This window comes from Canis lupus, chromosome 14 (genome assembly GCF_003254725.2).
Source record: "Canis lupus dingo isolate Sandy chromosome 14, ASM325472v2, whole genome shotgun sequence".
In the NCBI taxonomy this organism is placed as follows: Eukaryota; Metazoa; Chordata; class Mammalia; order Carnivora; family Canidae; genus Canis; species Canis lupus.
This window is the reverse complement of record NC_064256.1, coordinates 4,482,644-4,510,022: the sequence shown is the minus strand read 5'-3', so window position 1 is coordinate 4,510,022 and position 27,379 is coordinate 4,482,644. Positions and strand designations below refer to the sequence as shown.

Below are 27,379 nucleotides of genomic sequence, written 5' to 3'. Positions count from 1 at the left end.
GACATATCAGATAAAGGGCTAGTTTCCAAGATCTATAAAGAACTTATTAAACTCAACACCAAAGAAACAAATAATCCAGTCATGAAATGGGCAAAGACATGAACAGAATCTCACAGAGGAAGACATAGACATGGCCAACATGCACAGGAGAAAATGCTCTGCATCACTGGCCATCAGGGAAATACAAATCAAAACCACAATGAGATCCCACCTCACACCAGTGAGAATGGGGAAAATTAACAAGGCAGGAAACCACAAATGTTGGAGAGGATGTGGAGAAAAGGGAACCCTCCTGCACTGTTGGTGGGAATGTGACCTGGTGCAGCCACTCTGGAAAACTGTGTGGAGGTTCCTCAAAGAGTTAAAAATAGACCTGCCCTACCACCCAGCAATTGCACTGCTGGGGATTTACCCTAAAGATACAGATGCAATGAAACGCCGGGACACCTGCACCCCGATGTTTCTAGCAGCAATGTCCACAATAGCCAAACTGTGGAAGGAGCCTCGGTGTCCATTGAAAGATGAATGGATAAAGAAGATGTGGTCTCTGTATACAATGGAATATTCCTCAGCCATTAGAAACGACAAATACCCACCATTTGTTTCCACATGGATGGACCTGGAGGGTATTATGCTGAGTGAAGTAAGTCAATCGGAGAAGGACAAACATTGTATGGTCTCATTCATTTGGGGAATATAAATAATAGTGAAAGGGAATAAAGGGGAAAGGAGAGAAAATAAGTGGGAAATATCAGTGAGGGCAACAGAACATGAGAGACACCGAACAAGGGGTGGTGAAAAGGGAGGTGGGCGGGGGGTTGGGGTGACTGGGTGACAGTACTGAGGGGGGCCACTTGATGGAATGAGCCCTGGGTGTTATGCTGTATGTTGGCAAATTGAACTTAAAAAAAGAAAAGAATTTAAATAAAAAATTTAAATAAAGAATTTAAATAAAAACTTAAAAAAAGAAAAGAAAACATAATTCATCTTTTAAAGGCTCTATTTAAAAGCCATCCCCATTTATTCTTTGTAAATTCAGATTTATACACACACATCCATATTCTGCACAAGTAGCTTTTCCTGATCGTGGTATCTGTTTGCACACTCGATCTCATTGAAGCCCAAAGGCAGAATTTCTCATGTCAATAACCCAAAGAGCTGAGGTCACATGGGGAGGTCTGTGCCTTATGGTGACACAGTAGAAGAGGCAGTCGGAAGCCCAATGTCCCTAACATCCCTTCCCGTAGGCTGCTGCGCACTGCGACTTCTCTCCGTCTTCCTGCAGGAGCAGGAGAAGGAGAACGGAATGAGAAGACAGGCAGAGGAATGCTTTAGAACAAGTCATCGAAAATGGCAAACAGGTCCTCCTCAGCTTTTCCAGGAACAACTCCCCCCCTACACACACACATACACACACTATATTTATGCACATACTGTTACACACACATTTGAAAGGGAATTATGTAACACATCAGCTGTTCCTTTTCACAAGCCCAATTGAGCTCAGTCCTGTAAGTAGAGAAGCTCGTGGTGAGAGTCCAGGGATTTCAACAGGCGGCGAGAGAAAAGGCCCACTCTCTCTGGGGCTCAGAACACAGGCCCTGGAATGCTCAGAAACTTCCAGCAAGGAGAGCTGCCCAGGATGCTAAGACCAAGAGCTTCCTCTCTGGGGCTCAAACTCCTCACATGCCCCGGCCTCACCCCTACCTACACAAAGCTGGATTTGGGGTGAGGAAACCAAATCAAGCTCCAGAATGTACATGGGCACACATACACAAAATCTGTTATGTCCGTACAGGGAGAGCGAACACAAGAGCGTGGGTTCTGGGGTCTGAATCTAAGTGTCTTGGGGAAAAAACTGGAGTAAACACTTAGCACGTAGGGCTGCTGCAAGGGCCGAAGACTTTCACATGTAAGGTCTGGGTAGCAAAGGGCCTGGCACGCAGTAGCTGCTCACTTTTCTCTCATTCTTCCATCCTGTCCTCCCCTCTCCAACCCTGACTGATGATGTGGTGACTTTGACCTTTGCAGTGTCATCAGCTTCCACTGATGATTATGCAGGTGAGTCCGATCTAATCACATCACGAGTCCTAAAAGCCCAAAGCCCTTCCCAGCTGGGGTCAGAGGGAGCTAAGACTACAGAAGGCTCGAGAGCCGCAATGCTGCGAGCTTTGAAAACAGAGGAGGAGGGCCCTGAACCAAGGAATGTGGGCAGCTTCCGGAAGCCAGAAAGGCAAGGGGATGGATTCTCCCTGAGAAGCTCCAGGAGGGAATGCAGCTGTCAGACACTGTGATTTTGGCCCAGTGAGACCCATGTCACTTCTAACCTACTAACTGTGCTGTTTGAAGTCAGTAAGTGACAGGAGACTAAAACGCTCGCTGCTGGTCCCTGGTGAGATGCCTGGTGCTCCCTCTGCACAACCCCCTCCCCGCCACCCTGGGCTTCTCTCAAGGTGCTCCTGGCCAAGTCCTCCCAGCAGGGAAGCTCATCTATCTCACCTGCGACTTCTGTGGAGCACCCTGGCCGGGCTCCGTCTCCCTTGCCAGAAAGCCCTCTCCTTCAGAGTCACATGGCCCAGGTTCCCAGTGATGGGATTCCCAAGTCTTGTTCTAAATTCCTGGGACCCTTGGAGTTCCATACTCATCTGTCAGGACGGCAGGTCACAGACATGCCGGAGCCTGAAGAGGAGAGGAGCTCTTTCAGGCTCTGGGGCCCAACTGCAGCAACCCCACCCCACCCCCGGGCATGGACTGCACAACACCAAACACCAGTGCTTGTGATGCAAGACAGCTGTCCACACGCAAGAACAGGGAAGCGACTGATGCCTGGCGTATCCTCCAACCTGGCTTAAAAAAAAAAAAAAAAGATTTGTTTATTTGAGAGAGAGAGAGAGAGAGAGTAGGGGAGGGGCAGGGGGAGAGGGAGTGAGAGGGAACCTCAAGCCGACTCCCCACCAAGCAGGAGCCCCCCACACCGTGGGGCTCAATCTCAAAACCCTGAGATCACGACCTGAGCTGAAATCAAGAGTCAGACACTTAACCAACTGAGCCACCCAGGTGCTCCGCCACCCCCTCTTTTTTTTTTTTTCTAAAGATCTCCAACCTGGCTTTCTACAGCCTTTTAAGCCACCAGGAACCAGTGGGGGTGGTGGACAGGGAGGCAATTCTTTAGAACAGGGAGCCTGGCAAACCCGACTGGGAGGAGAGAAGCGTCAGAGGAGAAGGAAGCCCGTCTCAGGAGACAGCAGTGGTGGCAGGAGCTGGGGCATCTGTGGGAACTCACCCCCAGCCGACTACCTCCCAAGCCTGCCAGGAACCCTGGAATCCAGTTCCGGGCTGTCAGCAAAGACAAGTTTAGCACCAGTGATCTCATCTCGCAGGACAGCCCCAGGGCCCCACAGCGCTCTGGGAAGCATCACTTCGACAGGTTGGAAAGTAGACGTCACTGCTGGTCCCCCAACGTAGGTGGAGGGCACAGGGAGGGGTCTTTCCCTCAACTCATGAAAGAGGAGCAGGTGCAGGAGACGGCTGGGCTTGGTGACAGGCAGCGGGCTGCGTGAGCTGGTGCTTGAAGGAGAGCCCACAGATACCAATTCTTAGTTTGAGGTGAGTGGCAGGCAGTAAAAAACATTCTAACTGTGAAGTGGTGGCTTATGTCCCTGTGAGCCTCCCCCGTGCTGACACCAGGACATTATGTGACTGAGTATTTATAAATGCAGCAGCAGACAGAAGGTGGGGGAGGGCTGGAGCTCACTCCCTCTGTTGTTTACTGCAAATAAGACTGAGACCCTGCAAAGGGGGGTGATTGTCCCTCATCCCTCAAAGTGAGTCAGCCAGCAGAGAAGAATGAAAATTCATCACCAAGTACAAACCCGAATTCCTGCCACTGGCTCAAGAGGCCTCTCCGTGGCTCTGCAAATTTTTTTTCCTGGCTTATCTTAGCTGGTGATTTTTGCTGGCCACTTCCCCTGAGGTTTTTCAGTGTATTTCAGGGACAGATTCTCTCTCCTTCCTTGGAGCAAAGAGACTATGGTGGCTTCCCCAATATTGCCCCAAAGTCACAGCAGGGTAGTGGCAGGAGGGTCCTTTGGTTGTGTTGAGGACACTTGGCTCGTGCTTCTGTAGCCAATGGACAGGCCCCACAAATCTTGCTGATGGAGGGAAGGATGGAAATACTGAGAATAGACCCAGTAGCCTCTCAGATAGACAGAAATATACTTCTAAATAGCAAATAAACATTGGTATTTCCAGAGGAAGGACCCACAGGAAAAGGCAGTCCATATCATACTGCTAAAGGTGGGGGATGGATAGTGATGGTAAAGAAATGTCACATAAAGAGGCCAAGTTTATGTCCACGCACGTGGCAGGTCACACCCACATCAGATTCGGTCATATTACAGCAGATCAACTCCCAGAGAACATGGGCTGCGGGTCTGGTAGATTCCACCCTGGGAAATGCCAAAGGGAAGTCATGAGGGGCTCTCAGGGAAATAAAAGCATCCTGAGAATTCGGGGTGACCACAAAATAAAGTCTCTTCTGCCAGAGACCGTATGAACATCGTCGTGGTTGAAAGAAGAAAGAAAAGTTCTACAAGCAACTTAAAATTGACAGCATCTCTTCAAGTAAAGATCCTGAGGAAAGCTGCAAAGAGAAATTGTGACCCTGGGCAAGAATGCACACCTGGAAGCAGGTGTTAGGACAGCACAGGAGGACCCCGAAGGTAGAGGCAAGGTCAGGCCTGGGAGCACAGACGCGTCAGAGGAGTCAGACCAGAGCCCCGAGCCAACGTCCCATCACAGACACACATGCACACGCTCCTGTGGCACGGGGACATTTGGAGAAGAAGCAAAATTAGTTCGGATCGTGAATCATTTATCCTATGGTGGCAAAATGAGATTTCTTTTCTGCTGTTCTTTTAATTAAAAGTCAGCTCATAAATCAAAGACCTTGTTTCCAGGCTGCAGGAGATGGTAGGAGGGAACCCAAGCTCAGAGCCGAGGACGGCCTGCCCGTGCCCCCTTCTCACCCTGGTTATTCACCCATTCGAGGGCCTCACATGTCCTAGCCGCTCAGTGAGGGGCCAAGAGTAGCTCAGCTGAATGACATCGTTCCCCTTCCTCACTGGGCTTCTGAAGTTCTGCCAAAGAGATCTTGAGCACAGTTAAATCTCACAAGGACTGGTTAGTGCATCTATTTGGAGCATCTGAGGTTTCCCCTACAGGCCCCGATCTCTGGAGACCTTCCACAGTCCTGGCCTGGGTTCACCTGGGCATTTCTATCCATGGGTTTCGGAGACTCTTCTTGGAAGTTTTTTTTTTTTTTTTCTTCTTGGAAGTTTACTAAGCATAGAAAGTCATCCGTTCCTCACCATCTTCTTCATTTTTATTTTTTTCCCTCCTGGTGACTCAAAGACTGCTCTGCAGATGGGAAGTCCTGTTATCCCCAGCTCCTTCATGAGAGAGGCGGAGGGTGCATATATCAATATTCTCATTGTTCAAATAAATAATTTGTCTGAAATTGGAAGTGCAACCAGAAACACAGCTGAGATCTCCCTGCGGTCAATTCCAGCTCTTCATGTAATATGCAGGCCTGGTTCCTGACCATTGAGAGGCACAGGCAACCCCAGGTGCACACCTGAACATATAGACATGGACCCGGACATGAAGACTGCAGGGATGAGTGTGGGATGCAACAAGGTGGCACCCAGTGGCTCCTTTTTCTCCTTCTTGTCCTTCTCTGGCTTAAGAGAATGGCTGCCATGACTACTAGGGAAGTGGATGTTTTCCCATCTTGGAGCTGCTCCTCACTGAGGCACCTTCAAGTGCTGTGTGTACACATACTCACCTGCCTTCATACTCTGATGGGACACAGGGACAAAGGAAGGGAACCAGAATCTACCCACAATGGCCTTCCTCTCACTGTCCCCACCCCCACCCCAATCCAGCAAGTCCCCTCCCCGCGCGTGTCCCTGGACAGAGAGAGTCTGGACAAAAGCAAAGGTCCCCTTTTCTCCCGTCCCCAGACCCAGGGCCCTCAAAAACAATCAAATTTAAAACACAGAGATTAAATTATCACTAAGCTAATTATGGGAATCACACTTACACTGGCTGCCGGGAAGCGAGGTCAGCAAGCAGGAGGCATTAAAATGAAAGGCAGATGCAAGAAGCACTTAAAAAAGCATCTGGGAGACTCATTACCCCCCCCCCCCAACACACACACACACACACACACACACACACGGAGGAAAAAGAGCCCACTCTGATGTCTGAAATGCTGTCCATCTGGGCAACAGTCAGCGCGTTTGACAGCTAAATAGCTCCACTCTGTCATCATCTCGAAGCCAAAGTGGGCGAGTCAGAGGTAAACTGATTAGATGGTGTGCTGCTAATTTCCCAGAGAGAACACGAGGGAGGGGGAGCGCAGCCAAGGAGGGCACAGGGGACGAGCCCCAGGCTTGAGCGCAGAGGAGGGTCTGGTACCTCAGTGCCCACGTACAGGTACATGTGGGGATTCAGCACATGTGCATGCTGGTGACGTGAATGTGTGTGGGTGGAGGGGGCACACAGTCATGTGCATGTGGGTATATGTCTTATCTACCTGGAAATAGAAGGTGGAGAGCCTAGAAAGGACAAGCGGGCCCCTCCTAGCGCATTTGCAAAAGGGCAAACTCCTCACGAGCTTTCCGTGATTGCCAAGGCCCTCACAATCACTGCCACCAGCTCAGCCATGAAAATACTTAGCATTTTCCCCAGTTATGGATGCTCGATGGCTCTCATGCATCATCAGTGTGATATAAGTTTAAGACGTGTCTGCCAAAAAATTGGCAGTCTACAAAATAAGTTTGAGAGCTAAAAAAATCAATGTTTTCCAAACCAATCTGCAGGACGGCTTCCTCGGCTCGGAATTCCAGCTCTGCACTTCTCCTGCCTTTTCTAGAGAGCAGTGGATGGTAGGGAGCCCTGAGAAGGAGGCCTGTGAGCTGGCCTTGAGTAGGTAGTCAGCGGGAACCAGGGTGGGTTCATCGCCCAGAGGAATGGAACTCAGGGGCCAGAGGTCCTGCCTGTGTCCAGAATGAATTTTGGAATTCACAGTTAGAAAAGCAGAGTTCAGAGGGGGAAATGCGGGAAGTTTAGGGAGTTAAGTTACTCAGGGAAAATGAATTTGGGAGGCTCTATTTAATTGCAGGTAAGAGAAATGATTGAATAAATTTGGATAATTTAATTACCTCCAGAGACCTCTGCTGGGCACAATCCGATCTCCGTATGTAAAAAAGTACCCTCACTCTTACGGACAACTGAATGCAAGGAAATACAAACATTCAGAGCCTAACTAATGGAAGGACTTGAACAACTCTAGTTTTGGTTTCGGGAGAAAAAGCAAATCACAAGAAAACCAGCTGATAGAGGGTTTAGGTCTTTTTTTTTTTTTTTTTTTTTCAAAAAAAAATCTCTAACACGATGTCTGGGGGTTGATGATATGAAGTCAGTCATATCCTATATTCCTCACACATTTTCTCCAATATTAAGGCAGAAAAGACCAAGCTCTTTAAGTCAAGATGCATCTAGCACATTACAGATGACCAAGTTGATATTTCTTGACTCAACGTTGACGATCGCACTAATAGTCTTTCCGGTAAACTGTGTTTTGACAAAATGTTCTCTGCCCCTCTCTCCCTCCCTGCCATACACATCCACATGGGGCCATTTCCCGTGGCAGATTCCTACTTCCCACACCATTCACTTTGGTTTGACCAATAAAATGTGAACAGCAGTAATGGGTGCTCCCTCCAAGGGGCGGCTCTCACAGTCGTCAGGTGGCTCTGCTGCCTCTCTCTTCCTTGCAGCAGAAGACTGGCATGTCCCAGACTGAGGGGCTGCTCTTCAGTCTCTGCCCCAAATATACCACATGGAGCACAGCCACCGCCCAACCAGGGTGCGCGTGACTGCGAGCTGGAAATGGCCTTTATTGTGGTCCAACTGGGAAGATTTAGACACACTGGGTCACAGATCCAGCTATATTAATTGCCCATTTTTTATGTGAAGAAAATAAACTGCTTTCAGAAGTTCTCGGTTATAGAGTTTGGAACCTCTGATGGACTATGATAAATCAAAACAGGACTTGGGGCACCCTGGGTGGCTCAGCGGTTTAGCACTGCCTTCGGCCCAGGTCGTGATCCTGGAGACCCGGGATGGAGTCCCATGTCGGACTCCCTGCGTGGAGCCTGCTTCTCCCTCTGCCTGTGTCTCTGCATCCCACCCCCTCTCTCTTTCATGAATGGATAAATAAAATCTTAAAAAAAAAAACAGGACTGAATAAAAACTCAAATTGATAAAATGGATACATAATGTATCCATTTGGGGAACCCATTCTCCCATTTGAAAAAGGATTCATTGGCTGCCTTTGATGAACTCGAATCTCTTCCACCAAAGCCCATGCCTTTCCATTGGAGAAAGAGCTCACAGGCTAGTGGAGGCAAGAAGTAGCGTGGGCACTTCCAGCATCCCTGTGGCCTTGGTGCTGCCCAGATCACGGTGGGGTCAAGCGTCCCCAGTGGCCATTGGTGGCACTTAAAGTCAACGATGTGCAAGTTCAGGTCCACCCAGGGCCTAAGCTGATTCTATCCGAAAAACCTCACGGGATCTAAAAGAGATTTACTCTGAAAGTGAAGTTTAAAATGTGCTTTCCTGGGGCTCTTGGGTGGCACAGTCGGTTTCAAATCTGACTCTTGGTTTCAGCTCTAGTCATGATCTCAGGGTCATGGGATCGAGCCCCTTGGGTTCAGGCTCCACACTCAACAGGGGGTCTGCTTGAGATTCTCTCCCTCTGTCCCTCCCCCCACTCACATACACTTATGTTCGCTCTCTCGCTCTCTCTCTTTCTCTCTCTAAAATAAGAAATAAATCTGTAAAAAATAATAAAATGGATGAATAAATCTTTAAAAAATAGAAAATGTATTTTCCTCTCTCACATCTGGCATGTCTGAGGGAAGGCCCAAAACAACTGTGATCATAAAGATTAAATAAGCTAGTCCATGTACGCTAATCTGAGCCATTTAAGATATTATTACATACAACTTTTTAAAAAACTTGTATACCCATCATAAGAAGTCCCCACAGAGGAGTCCTGTTTCTGGTAGAAACTCATGGATAAATGCTATGATCTTTTGGGGGAGGCTGAAGAAAATGAACAGAATGATCACTGGAGGAAATGTTGGGGAGACAGCAGAGAGCCTGAACTAAAGAAGGGGAAGGGAGGGGGCTTCTGAATGATTCTCCAGGAAGCCAGAAAAGTTGGGACCTGGGGAGAGGCACTGGGGATGCTGTGTGTTTCAGTAGCCTGAGAAGAAGGGAGGGTCTATGGGGTCGGGAAGACCCCTGAGCCAACACCCACTGCTCTCACATCCACTCCTTGGCCCTCTTTTCCTGATGGGACCCATGTGGACAAAGCAGGTCCCCACCCCACTGTGCCAGCAACATGGGATGTGAAGATGGGCTCTCACTCCTCATCTTTATGAGCCTTGGCTTCTGCAGTGAACAATGGAGATAATGCCACCTGGCGACGGGCATCCAGGGGCGGCTTTGGAGGAAAGGGTGCCCCTCAAGTCACTGTCCCTCAGGCCACCAAACCTAGGAAGGAATTGTGGAATCAGGGCTGCCCCAGGTCTCACTAGCCTCACAGTGGTCCTGGGTGAGTTGATCAAGATAATGTTCATGAGGAGATACATGTTTGGCAGAAGCACAATACTACATAACGACACCGAGCAACAGGCAAGAGCTGAGAGGTGGCAGTGGACAAAGGCAAGCCCAGGACTGAGGACACGGCCAAGAAGCTCGGGCTGGGGGGATGGACATTTAGGGAGAAAATGAAGGCAAGCCGGGCTGGACGGGGGAGGTGCTCAAAATGACCAAGCGTGGTAAGGAGAGGGTGTCATTAGGTCCTCGGCCCCACAAGGCTTGCAAAGCAATTCTGGAATCTAAGGAGAAGCAGCCATCATCCAATGAGCAAAGACAGGGGCCCTGGATGACCCAACAATGAGAAAACCCATCAAGAACCTCTACACACAGTCCCCAGGCTGTGGGGAGAGAGCACGCGGGTGAGAAGCTAAAGACAAAGGAGCGCCCGAGTGCGTCCTAGGCAGCAGGTCAGTGGCAAGTGGAAAAGCACAGCTTGTCTGCGTCCCAGAAAAGCTCCGGCCCTCCCCGAGGCCACCGCCCACTCTGTGCAGGCTGGGGCTGCAGCAGGATGGCTCCTCCAGAGGGAAACCGTGGAGAGCTGCCATGTAGGTGGGCACCCCATTGTTTCTCAGGTGGGAGGCTCTTCGTTGGCATTTAAAGGTAGCCAGGGCCCTTAAGGACTCAACCGGTGCCGGGCCAGGGCTGAAGAGCTGAGCTGGAAGGCAGTGGGGCCGGGCTATTTACAGCAGGGTCATAGCCGGGGGCCACAGGAGCCTGGGTGAGGCAACTGTTCTTTTTTTCTCTTCTTTTCTTTTCATTTCTTTTCTTTTCTTTTCTTTTCTTTTCCTTTTTTTTTTTTTTTTTTTACCCAGGACACAGATAGATAGGCTTGGAGTTGTTTTGGATAGATGGACCTGGCACACTCATAGGACAATTAAAGAAGGGAGCACCTAGACACGGGAAATCGGTTATAACCTAACCACCCGGGGTTCCAGCACAGGGCCCTGAGCCTGCACTGGGGCAGAGGGAACGAAAGGAAGTTTCTGACCAACAGGCACACTGGCCAGGTGCAGGAGGCCAGGTGACCACCTCCTCTCCCAGTTGGGGAGGTGAGGTTAACCCACAGCCTGAGAGCACAACCTCAGTAGAGTCCCAGATGTTACCACATAAAGGAGTCAAGGGCAGACCTTAGGTCGAACCATGTGACCCTGGAGAGTTAGGCAGTCTCTTGGCTCATGTGTTAAATGGAGGTTGTAGCATCTACCCCAAAGGAAATGCTGAGGATTATGCACGTAAAATGCCCAGAACAGGAACTGGTACTCACCAGACGTTCAAAGCACTAGGGTTCCCTTCCCATCTTCTTTCCTGCCAGCTCCATCACTAGGAAAGGGAGCCCTTCCTAAGGAAGGAGGTGCTTCCCAATGGGGACAAAGCCGGGAGCCATAGAGTCTCCGGGCTGTGCCCCTCCTTGCACCACAAACAGATAACTGGAAGTCTAAGAGTACTGGCTTGGGTGCCCTCGAGGATGCAGAAACGGCCGTAGTGTGGTGAGCAGCCACTAAAAGGGCCGTGGCCCCTGCCTCTTGGTATCCAGGCCTAGGTGGAAGCTGGAAGCCCCTCATCCTGAAGGGAGGCTGGATCATATGACAGTCCCAAGGAACGAAATACAGCAAAGGTGACAGGATGCTACCTCTGAAATTGGGTTTCAAAGAGATCGACGCTTTCAGGTTGCTCGCCCTCTCTTCTCTCTCTCAGCTGCTGTGTTGTATGAACGGCCGTCATGGGGGGGTGGTCCACATGGTGCAGCCAGTGGGGACCTGAAGCTTGCCCACAGCCACAGGGATGATCTTAGAAGTGCATCTTCCCCCTACCCAGCCCCGCCTGCCTCCTGGACTAGCAGTCTGTCAGTAACCCCAAACTAGAACCACTCAGCTAGGCCCTGACAGGATGCCCAACCACAGAAGCTACGAGATAACAAATGTTGTTTTGGTTAAGCCCCTACATTCTGGGGTAACTTGTTCTGTCCCAGTGGATAAGCAAGGCCCCTGTGTCATCCGGGGCCAAATAGAAAGCACCAAGTGACTACAGCACACTTGAGAGAGCTATTTTAAAGGTCCCCCTGAGAAACGAACTAGGGATGGTGGAAGGGGAGGAGGGTGGGGATGGGGGTGAATGGGTGACGGGCACTGAGGGGGGCACTTGACGGGATGAGCACTGGGTGTTATTCTGTATGTTGGCAAATTGAAGACCAATAAAAAATAAATTTTTTATGAAAAAAAAATTTTAAAAATTAAAAAGGTCCCCGTGAATGCCTCTACAAGAAGCCAAAGCTGCTGAGAAACGCTCCGTGACACCCCCAGGCGGCCAGTCATGTGGCCACATTCACAGAAGTCCCTTGCTAACAAGGAGGGACTCTCAGCAGACACCCCAATCAGAGCTCAGCCCACAAGTCCTGAGTCTGTTCAGCTGCCACTACCTTTCCCATCAAAGTGGCTGAGGAAGTGCAGTGATTTCAGGCAATGAAGACCTGCCCCTGGTCTTGCCCTCACCGAGTGCCTTCACCGCTGCGGACTCAAAGATACTGTCTTCCTCTGATATGGGTCCTATCAGATGCAAGCCCAGCAGTAAGAGGCCCTTTACAGCTGGGGGCCCCATCCTCCCCTCGCCTCTGCTCCTCCCTCTTCCTCTGGTACACCATGTCTTTCATCCTTTCCCATCTTTGTTGTCTTGGTTACATGGCCAGACTCCTGATATGCTGCTAGTTTTCATTTTAATGATATGTTCTTGTAAAGCACAATATTTTACTTCACTTGCATGTGTCACTGGATAAATTCTTCCAGCGTGTCTGGCATTTGAGCATCAGCTGACTGAGTGCGCTCTATGATTTGGGGTGTTTCTGCAGCACTCTCTTCCATCTTAATGCCTTTGCATTTTAATTTATGATCAGGATCACTCTACACAAATGCATACACACACATATACACACACATATGATTCAAAAAAGTGGCACACGTGTATCAATAAATCTTGAATTGGCAAAGCTCATTGAAGACTATCTCCTTAAATCATGTGCACTATTAATGATCATTTGGAATATAAAATGACAAGCGTTCCCGAGGTAGTATTTTCTGGGGATCTCAAAGTGTGTGTTTCAAGAGGTTGCCAGGAGAAAGAGATGATGCCCCAGCTTATGGTGTCAAGCTGCTCTAAGAGGGGCTGAGGCCGAAGCTCCATGGTGAGGACACCTCCCCATGCCTGGTCAGGTCTGCTCTGAGCAACCACCTGAGATTCCCCCAACCAGGGACATGCAGGGACAATGGGTGGGCCCAAGGGAAAGTAGTGAAAAATAGCAAGGGGCAGGAAGTGAATGCCAGTGGGGATACACTTATATAAAAAGGATGATTGAATGAAGACTTAATATTGCTCAAGAATATAAGACACGCCCTTGAGGACATTGACCAGCTTAGGCCGCCCTCCACATCTACCACATGCCGCATGGACAAAATGGCTTAAAACCCAGCAGGGAAGGCTGCACAAGTAGGAGATGGACCAGAGTGGGCAATTGGCATGACGTGAGGTTGGTCTGAAGGCCAGCCAGTCTTGCGGTCCCCAGGCTTGAAGGACTAATGACAGAAAAGCCATGTCTTGTCCCCCCTGAGATGAAAGATGAGTAGAAGGGGCACGGCACCCCTAAAACATCTGTGGTGCTCTTCTGTCTGTAGCATCTTCAACCTCAGCTCCTCTTCACTTACCCCACACCTTCAGATCTACACAGGCTTCCTACACACCTCTGTTGGAAGAAACTCGTAACAGAGCTCACTGACCAAATCCTGCCCCAGATCATGCACCTCTGCTCTGATCTCCCGATCCCCAGGCAAGTTGGAGTTCCAACATTACATCTCCATTCGATTTTGTGATACCTTCACCCGTTTGGAGTCCTATCAATGGAATGAATTTCTTTGTTAAAGTTGATTCAAACTTCCAGGGGATTGTTTAGAATTCTCAGATACATTTAGGAAGTCGCAAAGCAGTGGCTACACATCTCTGATCCAGTATTGCTCTGTGACTTGAGCATTGCACACACACAGAGCATCTATTCCCTAGAACTTATGGTCAGAATGATACAGACCCAGGTGGGTCTCCCTCCACCCCACCCCACTTCTGTTTGGTTGCCCTTCTGGAACCGTGGAACACAAGCAAATCAATTTCTAAATAGGCAATATCAATTTTGATGATGTGCATAATAATTCCCAACGGGAATGATTTTTAAGATACCTACTCCTGTGTACTCTCCCTGCTGACACACGCTGAGTCCCTGTCAAGGGAGGCTGCTGAGGCTTGGCATGTCACACACAAGGGTACATACCCTCCTATGGGCCAAGAGTCGGACCAGTCCGAGTTCTGCATAACCAGTCTCCACAGAGTGCTCTGCCCCTTAGATGTCAACAGTTTAGCCTAGTTAAATACTCAGGAACAATGCAATCACAAAAGGAAAGGAGCCATCACACCTCACGTGGAAGTTTATGATGTTTTGGCTCACAATGAACATTAGTCTCTCCCACTAATGTCAGGCAGTAAATTCACTGCCGAACAGCAGCTATAAAATATGATCACTTAGTGGTAGGAATGCAAGAGGCAAGGAAAGAGCCAAAATATTTAAGCAAAGAGATTTTTCTTCATCTGAGGCAACACTGGCCTCATTACCCCAACTCAGGACAGAGATTTTCTTGTTTCCGCAGACACTCTACAGCAGATCAGGATAGTATTCGCCTTAAGACTTTTTTTAACCAGGAGTTGAAATTTTAACAGTCTGTGTGTTATTTCTAAGTTCCTAGGTACTTCCTGGTGACTGGTAGCATTTATATGCCACATTGCTTAACAGTACTTGCCTATAACACTAGCCATGGAAAAGCTGCCAATACCTGCCACACACACACACACACACACACACACACACATCAGAAAACATGAAAGACATCCAAATTGGCACTTTCCTCACCTCCTTTCCCTCTGCCTCATGTGATGTGTGCACTAAAGGAGTGAAATTATGGTCATCAGAGACAAGGTTGCAAATGATGGGGACCCACACCTTTCAAACAAAAGGAAAAGTCAGTAATTTTGAGGGCAGCCTATGGATAGCTACAGTCTAGCTCTCAGACCCCTGAAACCCACAGCAAACCCCCAAGCCCTCCCACCCACCCTCCCCACCTCAAGCCTCTTGTCGTATTGCAAAGAACTCTGCACGGCCCTTGATACACACAGGAGATTATTACAGGGCTCAGGGAAGACAACTCTGTAATTACGGCTGCAGTGTGATTTCCATTATTCTCACCCCCTCGTTTCAGTAGCTCACAAAACTTCCTGCAAAAATCCTCCTGCAGCCCCAAAGCATTTCGTGGCTGGGCCTCTGCCCAAAAGGTGAATGTGGTCCGATAACCTCTGGGAAAAGCGATACAAAGTTATGGCAAGGAAAGGGGAGTGGTGCTCAGCGAGCAGGGTGGTGGGAAATTCTATTGTTTGGAAAAAATAAATAAACTGGCCTTTGCTTTTTATTATTTCAAACAACAGACTCAGCAGCCCAGCCTTCCTTTCCCAACTCACACTGTCCCCTGGGCCAACTATGCTGAGTCTGCAGCAGCAGTAGCTGGGTTCCAGCAAAACTATTAAAAAGGCTGCCACTCTGAGCTCATGGAGCAGAAAGTTTGGCTGCCCCAACGGCCCGGCTTTCCCCAGGAGGGCCGCTGGCTCATTCCCCCCACATGACCCTCTGCTCTTACCTCTCAAATGTTTATGCTTCACCAATCGCCCCATTGCTCTGGAAATTAAATGGAACGTCCCAGGTGGCTGGAACAGAATTGTTCTTACATCAACTCCCCAAAACAATGGGAAATGCCAGTCCAAGGTTTATAAAGCCCCAAGCCTCCTGGTCAGGTATTGCCTGTCGTTGCAGGCCTGGCTGAGCTCTGGGGACACTTGAAGGCAAGGCTCTGCCTACAGCCTGCCCTATGGGCATTGTCTCTGTGCACTCTGCGTGCCCAGACCCCCGGAAGTGTCCTCAGCCCACTGTCATGGACATGCGCTGCACTCTGACCTCCCCATCAGGGGCCTGGCTTCTACGGGTGCAAGAGAGCCAGCCCCACTGACCTCGATCCATCCTCTGACCAACAGCGCACATTTGCAGGTTGACTGTCTTGGGTTTACAATGCAACCATGGCCAGGAAACATGTCTCTTTTGCTCCCCCAAGAGAAAATAACTGTCTGTTCTGTTATGTGCACTGAACTCTCAGTGTTTATTTCACTGACACCAGCTCAGACAATGACAAAAAAAAAAAAAAAAAAAAGCCTCCTAAGGATCTACTCAGTCTTGCCAGCAAGTAAGTGATCCTATGGCCCAGGGTAGGAAATTCAGTGGGTGCGAATCTTTTAGCACATTGGGGTAAGTTACTTCTCCATTGCACTGAGATTGGGGTCTCTAGAGAAAAGAGTTAAAGCACCCCAAATCGTCTTGCTTACTTTCTACTCCCAATAGTGCTTATTTACACATCAGGTCAGGTGAAGCAGGTCATTGTATGAACACCCTGTGGGAATGCCTTTTGTATTTAGAACTCACTTTCCTAGCAAACCAAACTCTCCGAATCATAATAAAAAATGAAATCCTCTGGGCATCCAACAGAAACACCTCGAGACCCCTGCTCCAAAGTCTGGGCTCTTCCCTCCTCTCTTGATACCGAGGCTTATGGGACACAATTTCAGCCAGTTTGGATACCTGACTCCCAGTTCACGGAAAGCTGGAAGCCAAGGACAGAGGGAGGAGGAGAGACTGGAGTTGGCCCAGGCTGCTGACAGCAGCTGGAGGTGATGAGACGCGTAGACACATGTGCACTAGAGGGAGAGGCAGAAGACAGCACCATCCAGGTAGGAGTCATGCCAGGACGACACACCAACACCTCGCACACGGCAGCCTCTCGGGTTTCCACGAGTTTCAGTTCAACGTGTGAGCCAGAATCACAACAGGCCAAGGCAGCCACAAGACTTAACATAGTCTTCACAGAAATGCGGGGAATTAGGAAATATAGTTCTGAAAGCTATGGAGATGATGGTGAAATTAGTCATTCATTTGACACGGAAGGCCCTCCACGACAGTTCCACGGTTAGCTCTCTGGGCAGCACCAGATGGTGGCACGCCGCCCGCATCATCCTGGTGGCGCGTCATGGCACTTCCCCAGCACATGCTTCCTCTTCCAGATACTACTCGTGTAACTACACCCCACACATCCCCCCACCTCACACACACACTCTCCCTGCCTTTCCCCCTCCCTACTCTCACACTCCAGCCCCACTGCCTGTTCCAAGAGATGTCGGATTTAGAGAAAGAAATGATTGCCAGGCTGTTATATAGTAGGATGGGAGAGTAGGCAAAGTCTTCCAGATTTGCCCAGAACATGTCCCCTTGACCACGTGGCGCTAATACCCCAAAACACAATGAAGAGAAAGTAGAGTTCAAAACGGTTTCAGATCGGGTAGTGCCCAGTGTGAATCACACAACATCCAGAGAATTCCATGGGAAGCCTAAATTAGACAAGCAGGATTTCCACATAGATTCACCAATATTTCCCTGGGATGAGACTGAAGTGCAATTATCAGCCAACACAAAACAGGATATACTGCTTAGTCTTAGGAAGGCTTTGGATCCAATCAAGCCGGGGCTCTCCAGGGCACCAGCTCCAAGTCACTGAGATGAGAAGCCTGAGCAAATGTGGCTGAGAGAAGAGTCCTAGGTGGAAGGGTGCCCCCAGTGCTGCTGATGGGCCAACATCACCCAATACCCTGAGGCCTGAAAGCTTCTAGAGGATGAGGAGGAAAAGCTCATGTCCAGGTCATACCATTCTACTCCACCTCAAGTCATTTCTATGCCCTCACAATACCCACAGTTTCTTCATCCCACCATCTGACTCTCAGTCCCGACAGCAGCTCCAGCAGGTCCTGAACTTTCTTTTATCTGTTTCCCCGCACGGATTCCAGATGGATGCACCAGTCAAAAGGACTGAAGCAAGAGGAACTGGCACATACCTTGCCCCTGTCCACCTTCCCCAACCAGTGCCCTTCAAGAGCCATTGCTGCAGGGCACAAACCCAGGCTGGCCAGAGCACACCCTTTAGGATGGCCGGGTGAGGCTGCAGTAACTCCGCCATGTGCACACCAGCCCTAGGAAAGAGGTGAATCTGCACGCTCACCCACTGTGATCCCCACAACAACCTTCCACACGAAGGCAGAGGAGGGACAGGGCATCATTCATGACCTCAATAGCAACTTATCTGCTTAGCTCAAGCTTGTATCACTTGCCCATTGGGGCCAAAGTAGTAAAACAGCATGAGATAATATCCATGCCAGTGGGAAGAGATTGCCTTCGCAGGTCCTACCTTCTTCAGCTTGCCACTTTTGGTGCCCACGAAGGCCAGAGAGTGATTCTTGTAGACATACGCGATGACGGAAGTCATGCGGTCCCTGTCCTCCGTGAAGACGGGAATGCCACGCACCATCTCCGACACGCCCAGGGGGGCATTCATATCCAGGCCACAGAAATTATCATCAATGGTTAAGAGCTGAAAATTTAAAAGGAGGAAAATTAGGAGGGAACATCAGGGCAATAAGCAGGAGTACCGAGTCAGGGAATGGCAAGGCTAGGAGAATCCTCTTTCATGGGAAAAAATCAGATCCAGAGAAACTAGGTGGCCTGTCAACAGTCAACCTAAGTAGTTGGAAGGACCATGGCGAAAAAACACAGATCCCTAGAGTCTCTTTCCTCTGCTGGCCTCCGCGGCCTCTCTGCCCCACCTCCAACCCCTCAGGGCTCCATCTTGGTAGCTTAGATCGTCCATCATCGCCATCACCCAGCAAGCCCTGGGCCAGCACCCATGAGCAGGGGCCGCTCCAGACAGCTCTCCTCCGGAATAAGAGGGAATGTGGCCTCCACATTATTATTATTATTATTATTATTATTATTATTATTGAGGAGACACTTATTATTGAGCAGACACACAGATGAGGACTCTTGAGTGCAGAACAGAGAACTAGAAACATTAACATGTGAGTGACAATACCATGACAGAGGCATGCACAGGCAATCAGTTGGGGAGAGAGGAATAGAAGTAGAAGGTTCACGAATGAACTCAACAAGCCACAGTGGTGCCTCATGATGCCCCATCTCAGATTCCCTGTTCTGTTTTGTTTTTTAAAGCATGGGGGAAGATGGGCCACCCAGCATTCCCCACGGTGTCTTCTGTGGAAGTCAAGCCCCCCAAGGATGCTCTACCAAAACAGGGCTCCTTGGCAAATAATTTTGTACTGAAACAGTACATTCCAACACCACGTGAGAGGCTCCTAACGATTAGTTACAGGAAAGATCTGAAAAGTCTTTTCAGGAAGAAATATGTTTAACATTCCTTCAGCCTTTCCTAAGCACTGTAGTCCCTAAAAATGACTGGAACGTCTACGAGCATTCCTTAAAGAGAATATCCCCTGGATACCCTGTGTGACACACGCATCCAACCTTTTGCTCCTGAGTCCTGGACACTTTCAGGAGTCCGGGAACCAACAGAAAAAGCCTTTGGACCATTTCACCACTGTGTTTCTGGTGAGTCTCTCCTTGTTTTATTCCAGCCTCCCGGATCCCCATGTGAGCACAGGGTCACAGCCGGGTCTGTCCTTCCAGGGAGTGGAAGGGACCTTGCCACAGCTGGCGCAGAGCCCCCAGCGTGCCCATCGAGCAGCTCTGGTCTGGCACAGACCTCTCCGAGGCTGCTCTAGGAACCTACGCTGGCTATCCCTCCCCTCTTTCTCAGAAGAACTGTGTGGCCTTAGAAGAGTTATTCCATCTTCCCTGTGCTTTTATTTTCCACTCTATAAAGATGAAGGAAACAAGGCCTGCTTTTTGATGGGTTTCCATAAAGTCTATAGAGCTCACGCCTGTAAACGTCTTTGGACTTTTTAGAAAAAGGAGTGAAATAAAATCCAAGGTGTCATTTTTTTAAAGGCTTCAATCCAGCCAAAGGAAAAGGCATCTGGAGAAGCAGCAGGCAAGCTCTTGCCAGAGGAGCTGTGTGTAAGTGGCCAACTCTGAGTTTTCCAGAGACTCAGAGGGCCCCTCAGCTCCCTCGAAGGATGGCGGCTGGGGTGATGGGCATTGTCCACCTCAGAGAAGACAACATGCTGAGCATCTAAAACCTCTCTCTGACCTCTCCCCTTCTTCTTCTCATGGGGGCAGTTGGGGCAGAGCTGGGGAGAACAGGGGGCAGGCCCAGCAGGCCACGTGCATAACAGATGTCTGCACCACACCTTTGATCCCCTCTGGCCTTTCTTGCGTGGTCTGGCCCAATAGCCCAGGCCAAACACAACCCCCAACCCCTCCCCTCCACCCCCCAAAAAACAATACAGAAGTCAAAGTTAGGAGGGAGCTTTCAAGGTTTAGTCTGATCTTTATGGTTCTTTCCTAAAATGAGGACATGGGGTAGGAGGCAGGTGGTGGAGGGTAAAAGGGACAGAAAGAAAAGAAGAAGGAAAAATCCAGATAAAGGGAGGACAGTGCCTTCTCCCTGGCAGACATACGAGCAGGATGCTATGCCAGCATGCCAAGGGCTGCCTAGGGCATGCTGGGAATCCTCATGGCCTTGCATGTTCCTGCCTCCTCTTCACAAGGAGCCCTCACCCCTAACTTCCTTGGGCTTAAGCTGTGCCACAGGGACTTTTGCCCTCATGGTGCATTTTCCAAGTAGATGAAGCTGGATGATCATCTATGGTGCAAAAGGAGAAACTGAGGCAGGGAGCAAGACCAGGCATGTCTGACACTCTCCCACCACCTTTGGCACAAACATGCACCTCGCTGGCATAGGCTGTAGGCTGCTCAGCCCCCATAATTACATTTCTGGAGTGGCCCATCACTGGACACCCTTCTTCCCCTCGGCCAGACCGAACACCAACAGATAAATACCCAACCCCCTACAAAAGGAGCAGCGTGCATGTTTGGCCGCTTGCAGCATGAATCATGGCTTGCTTGGAGGCTGCAAGTCTCTGCCACTCTGGCACCACGAGCGGCAGGGGGGCCAGGGAGGGATGTTTCCACGGGGGCGGGGGGGGCGGTAAGTGAGGACAGCTGAGCAGGGCAGCCTGGTGGCCACGGCCCTGCCCGTCTTCGGCTCGTGACAGTCAGGAGGCAGCCAGTCCGCTCGCCTGGACCTGACAACCATCCCGCACACTGCCCACCTGCCTCGGGGTGTTGTCATTGGGCTCCGATGGGACCAGGGCCACCGCTGGGGCTCCTCACGTGGCACTGGGACAACGATGGCTTTCTCCCGAGCATCCGCCCTTCCCACCACATATCGGTTTCTCCCTCTACATAGGGCCCCAGGTGATAAAGTTCTGATCGAGGCTTTCAGCCGGGTGCAGTCCAGGTCTGCAGGGATGCTGAGGTCCCCCAGCTGTGGCCCGAGGGGGGCCTACTTTTTGTTTCCTCAAAGCAGGGGCAATGGAGGTGGGTGGGACCTTTAACACCGAAGTAGCAGAGATGACACAGGACTCGGGATCACGTGGCAGCTCCCTTCCCAACCGCACAACTCAAATATAAAACAGTAAGACAGGACTGTCCTGAGGGCCAGGTGAGAAAACTGGTGTGAGGATGCTGGGTAAAGAGGAAAGCACCCTGTCAATGCAGGATGATAGTTTATATTTGTTTTTTGTTTTTTTTCATGGGAATCCTGCCCAGAACAGGGGTGGGATGGCTGCAGGGAGCATCCCTAGCATGGCCCCTGACCAGAGTGGGCTCCCTAAGGACGCCCCTATGCTGGGTCTGAGCTGTGGGAAGAGGGTAATTAGAGCACTGATCATTGCAGGGGGACCCCATAGGGACCACAGACCGGGGAGGCTGAGGTGTAAGGAGCAGAGATGCCGGGGCCGTGTGGGCCCTGGAAGGAAAGGCTAATTGCTGAAAGCCTTCGACAGGTGAGGGCTGGTGTGGATTCCAGAACACCCTGGGCAATGGGGGAGGAGAGTTTATACTCTTGCCATGGCCAAGCTCTCCCCTGGGCCCCATTAACAGCAAGATTAGAGCAGCAGCCAGGGGCACCAGGGGTGGACTGGACCCCACTATAATCAGGAACCCAGCCATACCTCTCCCTCGGTTGCTCCACAAATGCACACAAATGAGCTTTGGCCATTGTTATAATGCTTATTTGTTAGAGAGCAACTTCACTCTTACCAAGGAAAAAATAAGGATCTGTTCCATGGGGATGTATGAGGTGCCTATGTGGGCAACCCTGGGAACAGACAGGGTCCCATTAAAGCCTCAGACAGGGCCACCCCCTTCTGCCCCACGCAAGAAGATCCCAAGTCCGCTTTCCACAAACATCCTCACGGTTGCATGGCTTTATTAGTCAAGATCTGTAATCTAAAAATAAAAAATAAAATAAAAAAAAAGATCTGTGATCTACTGGATTCCAGGGACCATGAGCTCAAGGACAGGACCACGTTTTATGTATCTTCATACCCTTAGCTTCATTCCTGGTTCACAGTAGGTTGAGACATATGTGAGTTAAATGAACAGATAGACGGATGAGTAAATTAAAGCCTGATTTCCCAGTGGTTAACACTGCTGAACTAGAATCAGAAGGCCTAGACTTGAACCCCAACTCCACCACTTAATGCTGTGCGACCTTGAGCAAGGGTATCTAACCTCTCCGTGCCTCAGCTTATCATTGGTAGACCGGGGATAATAACAGGAGTATATACTTGCTAGTGCTGGGGTGAGGATTAAATGATTTAAGACACGTAGAACACCGTCTGGCACTTAGTAAATACTACAGGAGTGTCAGCTTTGTCGTTTGTCATCCTTAGACAATCCCAACAACCTCTGTGTGTCTCACGTTTTGGGGAAAATTCATGGTGTCCACCTCAGAGAGGTGTTACCACATTCAAAGAGGCTAATGTCTTCAAGATGAGATAGCAAAAGTAGTGTTTCCTAAAGATCTATAAGGCCTATGAGGCGGAAGGAAGGAACGGAGTGATGGCAGGATCCAGAACATTTATCGCTGTTTCATTTGGAACGCAAATTCTGGAACCGACCCCGGATCTACTGGATCAGGAACTCGGGGACCTGCATCTTAACCCCTTCCCAGGTAGGTGCTGGAGCCTCGTTCAGCAGGTGGGGAAGCACTGGCCTGGGACCCTGTGGAGGTCCCTTCCTTGCCAAGGACACCACAGCCCCGGCCCAGGGAGGGACGGTGCAGCCGCTCCAGAGCAGGCCCTCTGGATCCGGATAGAGAGGCTCGGTGGCAGGCTCCCGAGCGCTGGCGGTGAAGGCGGTGTGGACAGCGGAGCTGACACTCCAAATTACAATCTAACAGCTTAGCGCGCTTCCCCTGCGCACGGCGGCAAAGGTTACCGTGCAATTACGTGTCGCTACATACAAATGACAGAGCAGTTACGGTTACTTTACCAATTACAGGGAAATTGCTCCCACTCTGTAGACAGACTGGCACTCTGAAGAGCTCTATCATCTCCATGGAAAGGGGGTTTTAATTCCACCGGCAGCCTTCCCCCGCCGTCTCCCCAGACTCCCCGGGGGCAGAGCTGCAAAGCAGTCCCCGAGGACCCCAGAGGTGTCCGATGGCCTCTGCAGAGACTCCGAAGGGGGTGGAGGAGACAGCAGGGCATCTGGTTGGGAGTTCCTCGGTACCGCCTCCTGCCCCGTGCCCTGGGGACATACTCATAAGGAACCTCTGTCACCCTGACACCTGTGCCAAGCCACCAGGAAGGCCTTGGGTGGTAAGGCAGCAGGGGCCCGGTCCTGAAGCTGCTTCTCACTCTGGCTAATGCGGCCCTTAGCCTGGCTTCTGCTGGCACCTCCCCTGCCCAGTGGGGCTGTCTCAGCCCCGCCCCCAGGTGCCCCACCTTTGCAGAAACCCCTCATCGAGTCCTTATTATGGAAAGGTCAGAACTAGGCCAGAGCTCAGTGATCCAGATGTGGTGCTAATGAGGTAAGGGTCACCAGGTCCATCCCCCCGTGGGCCAATTAGCTCAGCTCTAGGACACAGCCTCTTCCATAGCCACAGGACACCCCCTTACCCTAGGCATTGACTGTTTACAAATATCCCGAATTGATCCAAAGGAGGCCCACCAGGTAGGCCAGCAGGCTTGGGCAGATAGATGCGGCCAACTCCTTCAAACAGGGATGCAGCCGCCAACTGCTCGGGGTCGGCAGCAGTGATCTTGAGCCCAGGGTGGAAAATACAAAGTCAGACCTGGTCCCCTCTTGCTCTGTGGGCAGCTCCTGGTCCAGCAAGGGGAGGAGTCCTTCCATCTAGGAGCAACCAGCTCTCCTGCCCTTCCTAAATGTAAAGGCAGCATCTCGTCTCGTGCAGAGCAGTCCTGGGCACCCCAGGCTCACCCCCAAAGCTGGAAGGCCAGATCATCACACAGGGGGAGAAGGTACCAGACACTTGCCCAAGCTTACCCACTGAAGAGCCTTTAGCTGGGCTTTTGTCCATCAAACTTTTGGTACCTTAGGCTATTGGAACTCCTGTTTCTATAAGGGGAAACCGAGGTCCTAACTGAAAACAACACTATTTACTGTAGGCATAAGGACAAGTAGGAAGGGAAGAAGTGAACAAAGGCCTCAGTGAGGACACAAAAAGGTGAAGATGGAAACATCTTATCGGTTTCTGCCCCCTTCTCAGTGGGGGATATAGACCTAGGCTATGACCTAGATAAGGCCATACATGCCCTGCCTCAGTTGTATACACAGTGCTTGAGGTAGAGGGGGCACACAGAAGCAGCAGGGATTCGCAGGAGAGGTGAGTCGGGGCCTAGTTCTGAGTGCTCCATCCAGCACAGGGCACGGCCACGCTTTCACACCTTGGCTGTCTCAGAGAAGGCAAAAAACTCCAAGAGTCCCATTTTGCAGAGGAGGAAATAGAGGCCTACAGAGCAAAATGACCCCCCTGCCATGTGACCTATTAAGTTGATGGAGAAATGGCACCAGAACCCCAGATCCTGGTCTGGAAGGCAAACACTCATCTTACATAGGGGTTTTCTCCAGGTTCCTATAGGGTGGTGCCAAAGGAACCTATTCCAGGGCCAGGACCTGGGCAGGGAAGACTTCTCCGTCCTGCCACCCAGGACAAACGCTCTGCCTTCTTGGGGCCTCTGGAAGCAACTAACTCTCCACTACGAAGGAGGCTGTTGGCCAATCATCAGAACAGGGCTTCCTCCCTTCCTGGTCTTTGGTCCTAAAGGAAAGTGAGGGCTACAGTTTTGAAAAGAAATGTGAGTTAGGAGAAAAAGAGGAGGGATGCCCATGAGGGGCTTGTTGCTGTGGAAGAGAAAAGGTCTTGGATTCTTCAAGCTCAGCAGCCCTAAATTCTTCCCATTAATTAATTACATTTACACACACACACACACACACACACATCCCCAAAACTGATCAGAGCAGACTTCCCCTGGAAATAGGGAATCAGTGAATTATGCACATGGGATTTTTTTAAAGGGGGATATTGATCAGATAAGCTGAAGTAGATCATGTCTAAATACAGACTCCAGTTGTAAAGCTCCACAGCACAAGAAGGCAATAATTACCCACCTATTGGGGGCCCCAGCTCAAATATGACCACTGACCCCCAAGGTGTTAATAAAGGCAACAGGGTCTGAGGTCCAGGGTGCAGCTACCCCTTGAGATGACTCTAAGCACCTTCTGAGGGTCGAGGGAGAAGTAAGCAGACAGAGTCCTCGGGGAGCTGGGAACATCTTGAGGAGGCTTTCAGAGGCTTAGGGTGACTCTTAGCAAAAAGCTTCCTACTCCATAAAATAGTCCAATGTGCCTGAGTGCTCATTTCTGTAACAAAGACAAAAATCCCCCAAAATGGGACTCTGCGGCCCACCAACCAACCACTTTACTATTCTACATAAAATTCCCTTTCTCTTTTCTGAGCTCTAATCGTCCCTGAACTCTCTTGAGAGCCAGGGAAGTCCCATAGCAGGTGAAGGCCGGCCCTCCTACCCTGGCTGTGAACACAGACGTCAAAAACAGAGTGAGGGAATGGGGCGTCATCCACTTCCTTACTATAGCACCACCACAGAATGATTCCTGTACCGTGTCTTTTTCCAGCGAGATTGTAGGGGAAATGGACATGGACAGAGACACAGAGGGGAAGCCAGCAAACCCACAGTCACAACAACCGAGTTAGACAAAACTGTTATGGAAGGGGCTTCATGAGAAGTATCTCGGGGTTGGAAGAACAAACAACCCAACAAATCACACCAAGGTTCCCAGGAGTCAAGTGCCCTGTTTCCAAGCATCTTGAAAGGGTGGATACTAAAATATAGGACAGAAGGTCACCATGGTTTAGGAGTTCTGTATGTGCATGTGGCCTCTGATGCAAACATTCACTGGACTAACGCACGTAACTAGCTGTGAATCAATGGAAATGATGTGCTAAAAGCAATGCTTATTTTTATACTCATTTTAATATTTCTATGTGTGTTTGAGACTGTGTCCAATCCCACCAGATCACTAAGCAGCCTTTCACTCATCATCATAATAAGTTATCCTTCCAAGATGAAACTAATGCCACTATTTTGAGCTGTTTTCCCAAGAGAGAGGCTTAGGCCAAGTGCACTCTCTGAGGCCTGTAACCAACAGTTAGGTGTAGCAATGCACCCCTCCTAGGAATAGCTGAGTAGAGCCAGCAAAGAGTAACCCCAAACCAGGATAGGATCTGGGGGGTTGAGCCCACAACCTTCTCCTCACTAGCTCAGCTGTTGAGAGCCCCGGTTCCTCCCTCTGACAAGCAGACAGGTCCAAGATACCATGACCAGAACTAGAGGCCAGTGGAGCAAGAAAACCAGGACCTCAACTCCACTGGCCCAGTTCTGCAGATGGCCACCACGCAGAGGCTCATCCAGTGGCCCAAACTGGGTGACCATAGGGAAATACCAGGGAAGGCTTCCCAGCATTGGGAATGGTGCCAAGCACAGCCCCGTTGGGTGCTGCTCTGTCCATTTGTGCCTTGGCTTCAAAGGTCGCCAGTGGCTACCTGTCAAGGGCAAAGAAGTTGCACACTGCTCATCATCCCACATTCTCACTCCCCTTCCAGACGGCCTCAGCGCCACCAAAGCTGTAATTGGAGCAGGGCACGCCACAGTGATTAAGTCTGTGTGTTTTCTGGCAGGCCCTGGGAAGCAGTGGCCCCACTGGCCAGGCTGAATTATGGGGAGAGGTCACTCCCTTGTTAGTGGGAATAAATTTTATTAGCCTCACTCTTGTTGCCATGCATCTTCCCCTCTTGCTCCTCAGGCCTGTGTGTGAGTCTGGATAATGTTGCCTGCATACAGGATAAATCAGCCAAACAAATCCCATTATATTTTGGAACACTGACAGAGACACAGTAATGACACCGGGACTGGGAAAAGACGTGGGCTTGCTTCTCCCGCGGATCCCGTTTCATCTACGTGGACAGCACGTGGGGCCCAGTCCTCCAGGGGAGAAAAAATGTAAATGGAGAGGCCAACTGGGAAACTCCCGTAGTTGTCTTTTTCCCCCTCCTCTCCACTAACTCTGCTAAGGAAAAGAAGCAAACCTCCTGCACCGATGCGCAGTCATTCCCCTCTGCCTTGCAAAAACCGAGGGACACCTGAAGGTGACAGCAGGGGGGTCTGA

The 27,379-nt window shown here is 50.2% G+C and overlaps 1 protein-coding gene across 3 annotated transcripts in view; it reads right to left on the bottom strand.

Moving 5' to 3' along the window:
- Window positions 1-27,379, bottom strand: part of PLXNA4 (plexin A4) — a 426,671-nt gene that overhangs the window by 326,709 nt on the left and 72,583 nt on the right. For all 3 annotated transcript variants that reach the window (XM_035698601.2, XM_035698600.2, XM_025471690.3), the window contains exon 3: window positions 18,096-18,278. In XM_035698601.2, coding sequence (XP_035554494.1) covers window positions 18,096-18,278 — 183 coding nt within the window. The remainder of the gene's footprint in view (window positions 1-18,095; window positions 18,279-27,379) is intronic.